General features: G+C 47.5%; 1 protein-coding gene across 2 annotated transcripts in view; it reads right to left on the reverse strand.

The window, feature by feature from the left end:
* PRKCQ (protein kinase C theta) overlaps window positions 1–12687 on the reverse strand; it is a 94967-nt gene that overhangs the window by 12096 nt on the left and 70184 nt on the right. For both annotated transcript variants that reach the window (XM_068987064.1, XM_068987063.1), the window contains exons 13-14: window positions 12279–12341; window positions 7638–7776 (exon numbers count right to left, since the gene is read on the reverse strand). In XM_068987064.1, the coding sequence (XP_068843165.1) occupies window positions 7638–7776; window positions 12279–12341 (202 nt within the window). The remainder of the gene's footprint in view (window positions 1–7637; window positions 7777–12278; window positions 12342–12687) is intronic.

Consider the following 12687-nt stretch of genomic DNA (forward strand, 5'->3'; position numbering starts at 1 on the left):
ATCTTGCATGGACTTTTCAAGGCCACCCAGGATATAACTCATGAGGACAGAGCACAGTTTTAGCAAAGATGACACTGAAAACGATGTTTTGAGAAGTTAATGATTGGGTAGAAATGAGTGGGCAGTGCCCAAACTAAGCAAATAATTTTGAGATCAACCTCTTTTTTCCCCCACCTAAGTGAAACAGCGAAATTGTACCATCACCCTTCATCTGCCCATCTGAGACGGGAGCATGTGGGTGACAGATTTAGCCCAGGAGAGCTGGTGTGTATCTATGCCCTTCAGTGCCTCTAAACCAAACCCACGGATTTTATGGACTTTCTGTTAAGTGCTGGGGCTTCCCTGATCGCTTGTTGGGTAAAGAATCTGCCTGTAACGCAGGAGACACAGGAGACACGAGTTCAGTCCTTGAGTTGGGAGGATCCCCTGGAGGAAGAAATGGCAACCCACTCCAGTATTCTTACCGGGAGAATCCCATGAACAGAGGACCCTGGTGGGCTACAGTCCCAGGTTCACAAAGAGTTGAACATGAGTGAGTGACTAAGCAACCTAAGCAAATGGTCCTGAGTCTTTACATAAAGTTTTTGTAGCTAACCAAGCAGCCAAGGAGGTTGACCAAGTCCACCCCTTAAACTTAAGCAGTCATGGTTACGAAGAGTCAAATTTTGTGACTATGCTGAGACAGAGTAGGACAACAAGCTGATAGATATTTGCAAAAAATAAAGATCAAGTTGCAAACAGAATTTTTCAATCTGCCACTGACTTCCAGGATAAAAATGCTATCTACTGGCCTTAATATTTGAACACCAAAGTTATCTTAAAGTTCAAAAAATAACCTTAAGGAACAGTGTAAAAGTGGACCTAGGGAGAATGATAAAATAAAGATGAGCACACACAGCACAATCTTAGTTCGGGGGCCTTTGCCTCAAGTGGGGACTGGTTCAGGTGCAATTTCCAGGACGTGCCACAAGGGGGAGCCCAGGGCAACCAGAAGCCGCTCTGAGCATCACATCCTGGTACACAATTTCATTTCTGTTGGATTAATGAAAAGAAATGTGGAAGACAGGAGACAGTTAAGGTGGGAATTCAGTCTGCCAGGGCTAGGTGATAACGAGTTTCAGTCCTAAGTTAGGAGAGAGAAGCACAATGCCAATTCAGTTATTCATGGTATGAACAGAAAATCTGCAAACGTCTGTGATGGGTACTGGGCGTTTCCCCCTACTTCGTGTGTTACTGACAGAACATCTGGGGTAGGTCCTCTTATCCCTGTTTAACAAAGGACAGTGACTGGACCCTGGGAGGGTCTTCACGTCTTCCTTAAGGTCTCCTGGTTAGTCAAGAGCTATGTTCTGAACCCTGGTCTTTGGGGATCTTACTATACAACGTTCCTTTTCCATTATAATGTTGTCTCCAGGATTGAAACTTTGCTCTAACTTGGTCATGCTCAAACTAGTCTATATTTTTAAAGAAACTGGTGGAGAAACACTGGCTGGAGCGGCCCCTTCTGAATCTCAGACCCTGATTCCTTCTCTTGGCCATGCTGTCTTTTGTCCTGTGTCCCCCCCATCTTTGCTCAAAATAATACAGGTAATCATAATGTTACCAAACCCTCTTTCTCTCTTAGAGTAAAGGAGAGCTGCAATTCCATCTGCCTTGTGGAGCTAGTAATGTGAGGTCTGCACATGGCTCACCGGGTGATGTACACAGCAGAGGAAGTGTTCTTAGAAAACCAAGTGCCCTCCAGTGCCCCCACTCAGCATGACTCCTGCCTTCTCCAGGGAGCACCTTCTCTGTATTAAAATTCTTGACTAAGTGGCTGGTAGATGTTAGAAAGTAGGGTGTCTCCTTATTTTACTGTTTTCCTATTCTTTGTCAAAATGAGTGTAGACCTCCAATTATACGTCAGACCCTCGGTCTTATAGCAGTGACGGGACAAGGGAGGTTTTGAGAAGGCCCCAGGAGGCATGGACTGCTGGGACTGTTCCCTGGTTTGGAGGAGCACAGTCGGCTTTTTCACGCATCGTTCCTGACACTGCACTGAATGCCTTAACTTCTTGGGTTTTGGGATCTCCGCCCATATCTTTGGGGTCCCCTGGGGGAGAGTGAGTGAGATGAAGGAAAAACTTCACCAAGGCCCATGCATGGCGTGTGTGTGGAGCCCATTTGGAAAATGGGTAGGGTTCTGACGGAAAACGGGGAAGCTAGGGAGTGTTCCTGTGTAAAAGAGGCCCAGAGGCGGGGGAATCCAGCACAGGTTGAGAGACGGGCATTTGAGGTGCAGGGCTGGGTGTGGACATTCAGGGGACGGGTGACAGATGCTCTGAGTGGCAGGGGAGGAGCCTAGACATCGAAGTGGATAAACTGTGGTCCTTAACGGTGCAAAATTCAGTTTACTGGCAAATCGATTACGTGTGCGCTGCGGGGGCCACAGAGGAGGAAACAACCGCTTAGTGTAAGAAGCCAGGAGCATCTTCAGGGAGAGGATGACCCTGGAGGTGGGGGCTATCAGACCCAGGATCCCAAGTGCCCGGTTCAGGGCCACGGGAGAGGAGGGAAGCTGGGCTTCTCAGGACATACGATTAAGGACCTTCGCTCGGGGTTTCGGCTTGTACCAGACGATAACGGGGACCTCCTGAAGATGCTCAAAGTCGTGGCATGGCAGGTTTTCCCACTGGAAAGGAAACCTGGTCGTGCAGTGGAGGAGGGGCCCTCGGTTCAAGGCACTCCAGGGGTCACCTAGACGGTGCCACAGGATATAGATGAAGAGACGAGAATCTGCATTTCTGCGAGTTTAAAAAAATTCTGAGGGACATCTGAGCCCTGGTTTAGAGACCTGAACAAGGACTAGGTTTCCTGAGAGGGGAACGGGAAGCCTCATCTCAGGAGGAGCTGCTGGTGTGTCCGCCAGGGCATCTGTTTCCAGCACGTTGAGAGGTGTGTCTGTTACGACGACTTACTGTCCTAAGGTGTGGATTCACCTGTGTCGTAGGCCTGGTTAAGGGGATGGCTGGGTTCTGTTTGAACTAAGCTCATTTTCACAACATGGTGGGTCCTTAAAAAGTTACCTGCAAAGAGGCTTGGGATGAAGACCACGCTAACTGATGTAAAGCCAAAGAGGGCAGTGCAGGGGCCTTACTCCTCGTCCCAGCTCCTTGTCACTTTATCATCAGGCTGAAAACGATCATCTCATTAGTTATAGTAGGAAGCTGGCTAAATCAGGTGTATCAAAAATGCTGTTGTAAATTCTGGACTTACATCCACTGTTCTTAACCATGAACCTTGCCTTATACCTTGCGGCATCTATCTTACACTGCGTCTTTGTGAGGGCTCTTTTCTAGCTATGAGCCACTAAAACCAGAAACTGAAAGAAACTAACCATCTGAACTCAGAGTTCCTAAGAACAGCAAGGAGAGATAAGAAAGTCACCCTGAGGGATCAATGCAAAGAAATAGAGGAAAACAGCAGAATGGGAAAGACGAGATCTCTTCAAGAAAATTAGAGATACCAAGGGAACATTTCATGCAAAGATGGGCTCGATAAAGGACAGAAATGGTAGGGACCTAACAGAAGCAGAAGACATTAAGAAGACTTGGCAAGAATACACAGAAGAACTGTACAAAAAAGATCTTTATGACCCAGATAATCACGATGGTGTGATCACTCACCTAGAGTCAGACATCCTGGAATATGAAGTCAAGTGGGCCTTAGGAAACATCACTATGAATAAAGCTAGTGGAGGTGATGGAATTCCAGTTGAGCTATTTCAATCCTGAAAGATGATGCTGCGGAAGTGCTGCACTCAATATGCCAGCAAATTTGGAAAACTCAGCAGTGGCCACAGGACTGGAAAAGGTCAGTTTTCATTCCAATCCCAAAGAAAGGCAATGCCAAAGAATGCTCAAACTACCACACAATTGCATTCATCTCACACACTAGCAAAATAGTGCTTAAAATTCTCCAAGCTAGGCTTCAAAAGTATGTGAACTGAGAACTTCCAGATGTTCAAGCTGGTTTTAGAAAAGGCAGAGGAACCAGAGATCAAATTGCCAACATCTACTGAGTCATGGAAAAAGCAACAGAGTTCCAGAATAACATCTATTTCTGCTTTACTGGCTATGTCAATGCCTTTGACTGTGTGGATCACCATAAACTGTGGAAAATTCTTCAAGAGATGGGAATACAAGACCACCTGACCTGCCTCCTGAGAAATCTGTATGTGGGTCAAAAAGCAATAGTTAGAACCAGGCGTGGAATAGTGGAACAACATGTTTCCAAATTGGGAAAGGAGTATGTCAAGGCTGTATATTGTCACCTTGCTTATTTAATTTACATGTAGAGTATATCATGCAAAATGCCAGAGTGGATGAAGCACAAGCTAGAATCAAGATTGCTGGGAGAAATATCAATAACTGCAGATATGGAGATGATACCACCCTACAGCAGAAACTGAAGAACTAGAGTCTCTTGATGAAAGTGAAAGAGGAGAGTGAAAAAATTGGCTTAAAACTCAACATTCAAAAAACTAAGATCATGGCCTCTGGTCCCATCACTTCATGGAAGATAGATGGGGAACAATGAAAAGAGTGGGGGACTTTATTTTCTTGGGCTCCAAGATCACTGCAGGTGGTGCCTGCAGCCATGCAACTAAAAGATGCTTGCTTCTTGGAAGAAAAGCTATGACCAACCTGGACAGCATATTCAAAAGCAGAGACATGACTTTATTGACAAAGGTCCATCTGGTCAAAGCTATGGTTTTTCCATTAGTCATGTACGGATTTGAGAATTGGACCATAAAGAAAGCTGAGTGCCGAAGAACTGATGCTTTTGAACTGTGTTGTTGGAGAAGACTCTTGAGAGTCCCTTGGACTGCAAAGAGATCCAACCAGTCCATCCTAAAGGAGATCAGTCCTGAATATTCACTGGAAGGACTGATGCTGAAGCTGAAACTCCAATACTTTGGCCACCTGATACAAAGAACTGACTCATTGGAAAAGACCCTGATGCTGGGAAAAACTGAAGACAGGAGGAGAAGGGGACAACAGAGGATGAGGTGGTTGGATGGCATCACTAACTCTATGGACATGAGTTTGAGCAAGCTCTGGCAGATGGTGATGGACAGGGAAGCCTGTTGTGCTGCAGTCCATGGGGTCGCAAAGAGTCGGACATGACTGAGCAACTAAACTGAACCAGTATTTTGAGTGCCTATCACAAAGTACTAAGCCAAGATTTTAAAAATTAATCGAGCCTCATGATTTTAGTAGAGCATAAAACGTACTATGAATAGTCATAATTATTTAAGACTATTTCATCTTAAGTTTAGCCAAATCCTTTTCCTGCATGTTTTAGAACTTACGCTGTACTGTTGCTGCTGCTGTTGCTAAGTTGCTTCAGTCATGTCTGACTCTGTGCGACAGACTAGCTGGTGATAATGTATAATAAATACATGTAAGCTGGCGATGCATTTTAAACTGATGAAAGATGATCTAAAAGTGAAAATATGTAATGATGCACTGGCTGTTGGTGGTCCTGGAGCAGAAAACCAGGTCAAAAGGCATCACTGGGGTCCAACCAGAGGTGCCGAGGTCCAGGACAGGGATTTGCTGCTGAATTTGTTTTGCCCCAAACGGGGAGGGACTGGAGAAGCTCGTATTTGATTCACAAAGGGATTCACTCTGAGCATCAAAAAAGAATCAAGGTGTGTGGCAGGGAGGCGGAGATCTTAATTCACAAGACTGGGGAGGGAAGAGAAAAGATGTGTGAAGTCCTGAGGTCTAAATTTAGAGGATTTGGATTTGGGAGGGTCAAGAAAGAATAGAGAGAACAGGTTTGGAACCTGCTATGTTTGAATGGCCTGTGCCAGTTAGTTGGAGATCTCAGCAGGAAAACAGACATACGGGTTTGGACAAGACGTCTGGGCATGGCTGCAGTGATTCAAAATCACAGTCACACATCTGCTGCTCATGGAGAGTGTATGGGAGGAGAAAGGGCCCGGAGTGGAGCTGTGTGAAGACAAGCATGACTGAAGGTGAGAGGATGAGTCTGAAGCTGCAGAGAGAAGCCAGTCTCGGACGCTAAATTCTGGAAGATGCCGAAGAAAAGAGATTGAAAAGGAAGGGCTGCCCAAGATAGGGCGGGGCATAAGGTATGTGTAGACAGGGCAGTTAAAGCCACAGTCTGCTCACCAGAGGCCAAGCTCACATTTCAAAAAGGTGCAGTCAAAACTAAATACATACGTGCAGGGCAGAATCTCCTGTTTCCCAGACTGAAGATGCTGCTGTTACTTTGGCAATGACAGGGATATGTCGCTAAATTTGTTTTGCCCTGGAAATCAGAGGCCCGTCACTGTCTATCTAACAACCACTCAGCACTCACACACTTACCAACAATTCTTCATTCACTCTTTGAAAAGGTTTCTATTAGTGCACCTTAATGTGCCAAGCCTTGTGCTCCATCCTTGGATATAAAAGTAAGAATATACTGATCCACACAAGCGACAAGACGAGAAAACAGAACCGTCTACACCTGCACCAACATCACTGCCCTGGTTTTGCTATTGCACCATAGCTATTGAAGATGGAACTGGTAGGGGAAATGGTGAACGGTAGACATGAGTGATGTTTCTTTACTCTTTTTGGAAGCTTCTTGTGAATTTGTAATGATTCCAAAATAAAACGTCTAAAAAGTGTACAAGCAGCAGTCCTGGGACCTCCCTCGTAGTCCAGAGGCTGAGACTCCCCACTCCCAGTGCGGGGCGCCCAGGTTCAATCCCTGGTTGGGGAACTAGATCCCACGTGATGCAACTAAAAAAAAAAAAGAATCCTGCATGCTTCAACGAAGATGCGGTGCAGCCAAACAAATACTTTTTAAAAAAAAGGAAACGGCCGCTGGCATTAGAGCGATCATCCAACAGTGCAGAGAGATTCAAAGACAGAAAAGCCACGATGACAAACTTACGGTGCGAGAAGAACCACGTGGCAAGGGGGTGTCTTTCTCATCTGCCCCTGGGCAGCTGGCATGGAATCCAGAACTGGGGGCGGGGAGGGCAGTGGGCAAAGCAGGATTGAAGGATGCCTTTTGAGCAAACGCTGCACTTGCAGGGGCTCAGAATACAAGGGCAATGGCTTGTTTCTGTTTTAAACGTTCATAGGCTCTCCCATGTGACGAAATAGCACAAGACAGAAGTATTCTCATTTTACACGAGAACGTGGGGCTCTCCAGGCTCACACGGGACACAGCCTGGAAACCACAACTTGGGCGTTTCTAGTCCCAAACGAAGCCACTGAATGCAGGTGGATGCCCCAAGAGCCTGTTCAGGGTCCACCTGGCTCTTCTCCAGTGGCTGCTTTCGGTTGGTCTGAGCAGGGTGGATATATTTTAAGGCTGGGGTGCGGGGAGCTAGGACAGGATGGACCTGCTGGGTCCTTCACGCTTGGCGAGATGCTGCAGTCAGGGCTGGTACCACCCGCCAGGAGACACTGGCAACACCTTCGTGCAGCTGCGTTTGTCAAGTATTTGGATTAATAAACACACCTCCGGCACCAAAGCACTTTAAAGTCTTTTGGTTTTTCCAGGGAGGCAGCAGCAGCAGTGCTGGCCTGGGGTGTGCTGAGGTGGGGAGGGGCCGGGATGAACCCTACCTCTGGCGCGATGTAGTCGGGGGTCCCACAGAAGGTGTTGGTCCTGGCGTCTCCCAGCATGTTCTCCTTGCACATCCCGAAGTCTGCGATTTTGATGTGTCCATCTTTGTCTAAGAGGATGTTATCCAGCTTCAGGTCCCTGAAAAACAAAGCAGGTTCTCACTTTAATAAGGCAGTTTTGGTGACATGGGGTTGCTGTGTAAGACGGGACACGGTGGCCTCAGTGTCCCATCGGGTTTTTCAAATCAAGATGGCAGAGCAGAAGGACATGCATGGGTCTTCTCCCAGCACAGCTGGAAAGGCCACCCGTGGGTGCTTCGCTGGCCTCCTCTCTCCTTTCAACCCTTCATCCACGGCATGGCTCAGGGGCTCACTGCCTCTCCTCCACGGTGTTTCCTCCGTGACCAGCGTCTCTGCCCAGGGCTCGATCTATTATAGCCCCACGCAGGCAGGTAAGCTATTTCTGGGCCCAGATCTGACAGGCTTCCCTGGTGGCTCAGACGGTAAAGCGTCTGCCTGCAATGTGGGAGACCCGGATTCAATCCCTGGGTCGGGAAGATCCCCTGGAGAAGGAAATGGCAACCCACGCCAGTATTCTTGCCTGGAAAATCCCATGGACGGAGGAGCCTGGTAGGTTACAGTCCATGTGGTTGCAGAGTCAGACACGACTGAGCGACTTCCCTTTCCTTCACTCTGACAGTCTTGTACCTTCTATGCCCGGTGCAGTGCCTGGCCCATCTCAAGAGCTCCATCTGTATTTCTTGTATGAATGGCTGAGCAGGTGCCGAGATGGGGATGCTTAAAGGTCATGTGCCATCTCTGCAAAGCAGCACCCCTCAATATTAAGAGGGGCCTTCCAGAAATGAAGCCTGGTGTGTCTGGGGTCGGGTGGTATTTAGTATTGCACAACACGTACACGCGTTCACTTCTATGCAGATAGGGGTGCAGATAAACCCGACTCATCAAGGAAAAGGCTGGCTGCTACCCATTTCCCTTTCTCACTTATTAAGGAGTAGTTGTTACTCGGTCGCTCAGTTGTGTGTGACTCGTTGCGACTCCATGGACCGTATAGCCTGCCAGGCTCCTCTGTCCATGGGATTCTCCAGGTAAGAATACTGGAGTGGGTTGCCATTTCCTTCTCCAGGGGATCTCCCCAACCCAGGGATCAAACCCACGTCTCCTGCATTGGCAGGAGGATTCTTTACCACTGAGCCACCCATTCATTCAGTGAGGCCTAGCTTCTGCTTAAGCAAGAGTTTGAGGTTTTACATTGCTTGTAATCAGTATCCACATTCTTAAGTTCCCATCGCTATTTCTCTCTCTTGTGAAACTCTAAGCTTCAAGAGGGTGGAAATGCGTATTGTTACTGTACAGCAATGCTCTGACAAGAGTGTGGCGTGTGGCGATCGTTCCATAAATATTTGTTGAATGAATTACTCACGAGCCGGTGACTACCTCACCACTTCATTGCCTGCTGCAGTTAAGTCCTGAGTAACGGTTCCCTTTCAGTGCTTTCTCACCTTGTGTGGGCGGATCAGCCGGGGACAGAGAGCAGGGGATACAGTCCTGTTCTGGTGGGTGGATGCGGCTAGCAGCTGCCCCAGAACTGACGTCTTACATCTGGACCAGCGTGCTAACCTCTGGCACCAACGCCTCATGGACAGTCTGTCTGAGCAGAGGCGTGGATGCTCCCACGGTACAGGAATGTGTATCTCACATTCATAGCAGTATCGGTTCTGTTTCTCCCATCCTAAACTCAAATGCCATCACGCTCTCATTAATGAGGACTACACACTTCCGATACGTCTGTCTTCTCCTTAGGCAGGCCCTCGGCTTTATTCCTTCATTGTAATTAAACCCACTTTCATTGTGATGTGTTGCCTGTATTTAGACTTGAGGGAAATGTCAAGTTAGAGTCTAGTGAAAAAGAAAACTTTTTTCTCCCACCCATGATCACAGACCTCTCACATTCTGCCTTGGACCCTAGGCTGAGCATGTCTGTCTGAGAGTCTCCCTCGGGCACTCTTCATTAGAATCTTATTCCCTTGCCGTTCGTGTCTTTTCGTGTACTTATATTTCACCTTCAAAAAAACCCCAGAACCCCAAACAAAGTACAAACCCAGAAAGTGACTTCCTCAGGTATCCAGAGGCTGGACTTCTATAGCTTCAGTACCCACCATGATGCTTAACAGAGGCTGTGTGTTCAGCGGGTGCTCTGCCCAAGTTACCAGGTGTAGTGGTTTAAGGTACCCCCTCCCCACCAACGATGTTTCTATCCTAACCCCCAGGACCTTATGAATGAGATCTTATTTGGAAAGAGAGTATTTGCAGATGTAACCAAGTGAAGGATCTTGAAATGACGTCATCTTCGATTATCTGTTGTCTGACTCTTTGTGATCCCATGAACTGCAGCCCACCAGGCTCCTCTGTCCATGGGATTTTCCATGCAAGAATACTAGAGTGGGTAGAATACTAGAAGGGTAGATCCTCTTCTCCAGGGAATCTTCCTGACCCAGGGATAGAACCCATGTCTCCGCACTGGCAGGAGACCAGTGATCCACCAGGAAAGCCCTGGTTTATCTGAGTGGTCCCTAAATCCAATGTCACGTGTCCATGTGAAAGGCATACAGGGAAGAGACACAGGCAGAGGCGAAGGCTGAGGGACAATGGGAGGGACACCCCAAGCCTGGGAACCCCTGGGGCCACCAGAAACTGGGAAAGGCCAGAAGGACCCTCCCTAAGAGCTCGCAGAGGAAGTGTGGTCCCGTGGACACCTTGATTCTGGACCTTGGGACTCCAGAGCTGGGAGGGGATAAACTCTGTTGGCTGAAGTCATCAAATTTGTGCTAAATCTTATGGCAACCCTTTGAAACTAATCATCAGTGGACAGAAAAGGGAAACTAATAGAATCTCCTTGTTAATTCGGGAGCCCAGTGAGTGTCAGTGAGTAAGTTTACAAGGTACCTTGTAGGCTGAAAATTCTCTGAAGGCCAATCTCAGTGTCCATGTACCTGCTAGGTGATGTCCCTCAATTCAAATTATTCAATGACTTCCCAGGATCTCCTACAGTCCTGTGAGTACACTGCTAAATAAATGTAGTGTTCTTTCTTAGAGGCGCATAAGGCACTTCAGAAAACATGATTTCCCAAACAATTTATGATATTAAAGACACTCATGGACCCTCACTGTCTTTTTGTCCTGAGTGTCAGTAATTTACAAGAGATGAAGAGATAGAATGTGGAGAAGCAGCCTGCACTGGGGCATGTGGGGTTTGGTGGCATGAGGTCCCTTTCAGCTCTAAGATCTCTCTTCTCTTTGGTCTTCCTAGTTTTTCCTCCCTCTTTTCCTATCCGTCCATCCCACACAATCTAGAGGGCCTCAGTATAGGTATACTTTGGGGATATTGTAGGCATTTCATACAGAAGGAGAAAAACAAACCATGGAATCTGATCAGGGTTTTCACCATCCTGGTGATCAGATCTCAATTTCCTGAAGGTTAAAGAATCATGTCAGATTTTTAACCTATCGTTTTGTAGACAGACCCCCACCCAATACAAAAGTATATCCAAAGGGTGTCAGAGAGACTGCTTAAGAAAAATGAGTGCGGAAATCTCCCCTGAGTCATCTGGTTCGGCAGGTCTAAACAGGGTGCCCACACTTGGCTGCACCCCCTGGAAGTAGAGGTTTCCCCAGGCAGAGTTTCAGTCTACTCTGTAAGCCCTGGTACGGACCATCCTGGATGGAGTGCTTCTCAACCACATTATTATACAGTTTTCTGTCTTCAGCAATTTGTGCAGAGCGTCACTTAGCCTTTCCTAATGACTCGGGGTCCTTCCCGAGCACTGGTCCCAGGAAAGCAGGTGATCCCATCCTCCTGGGCTGTGAGCTTGTCCTGCTTTCCCCCTTTATGTCGGGTCCTCAGCTGTCTCTTCTCACCGTGGTCACTGTGCAGGCCTCCAGCTGCTCAGCCAGGATCCTGTCTAGCTCCTTTTTTTATAAACAAATTATCTCCCTCTCTAATCTGCAGTGAGTTGGAAACTAGATAACTAAGCCTTTGAAGATTTGTATGTTAAATGAGTTCAAGTGTGCCTTGAGAAATGGACACTGAAGTACATTAGCTTTTATCCAAGAAGGTTGTGAGATGATGGTGTACAGTAAGTTCTGGATGGATATCCGCTCAAGAAAGAGGGGACACGTGGTGTCCTGGGTACGGTGACTAGGTGTAGGCATGTAGGTTTTCACAGGCGTGTTTGAATGTTCAGGGAAGGACTTCCCTCTGCCCTCACCCAGGAGGACACTCAATATGCAGATACAGGCAAGAATGAAAAGGAGACAGAGAGAAAGCAACTGTGAGATGCCAGAGAGAAAGTAACGGGAGGAAATGAGACAAAGGGAGGCGAGAGGGCGAAGAAAAGGAAAGAAAGAACAGAATGAGGTTGCAGCCCCTCGGCGTTGAGATGGGAAATTTCCTCCTTGGTTGGTAAATCAGTGTCCGCGATCGCTCTGGGCGGGAAGCCTGGGTGTGGAACTTTGTGCCACAAAAGCACACTGACCGCTTCCGGTCACCTGAGCATGATGAGTAAACCACCCGGAGCAGGGAATCCCGACATCCCAGGGCTTGTTCCCAAAGAACCAGCCTACCTGTAGACAATTCCTTTGGAATGAAGGAACTGCAGACCGAGGATGATTTCGGCAGCGTAGAACCTGAGCGAAGGAAAAATCGAGGTTCCACATGAAATGTTTAGTGGGAAAAAGGTTCCCCTTTAGACAGTGAGTGTGTGGCGTTCTGCTGAATATACATGCAGAATTTTGTTTAATCCTAACAAAAGGAAGACCACATCCATTCTACATGCCCAGCTTCAGTCCTGAGAGAATGAACAGAGCTGATATTTAGTGCTGCTGCTTATACTGTGAACTAGAATACCCACTCCAGTCCTCTTGCCTGGAGAATCCCAGGGACGGGGGAGCCTGGTGGGCTGCAGTCCATGGGGTCGCTGAGGGTCGGACATGACTGAGCGACTTCACTTTCACTTTTCACTTTCATGCACTG

The sequence above is a fragment of the Capricornis sumatraensis genome, chromosome 15 (genome assembly GCF_032405125.1).
Source record: "Capricornis sumatraensis isolate serow.1 chromosome 15, serow.2, whole genome shotgun sequence".
NCBI classification, from domain to species: Eukaryota; Metazoa; Chordata; class Mammalia; order Artiodactyla; family Bovidae; genus Capricornis; species Capricornis sumatraensis.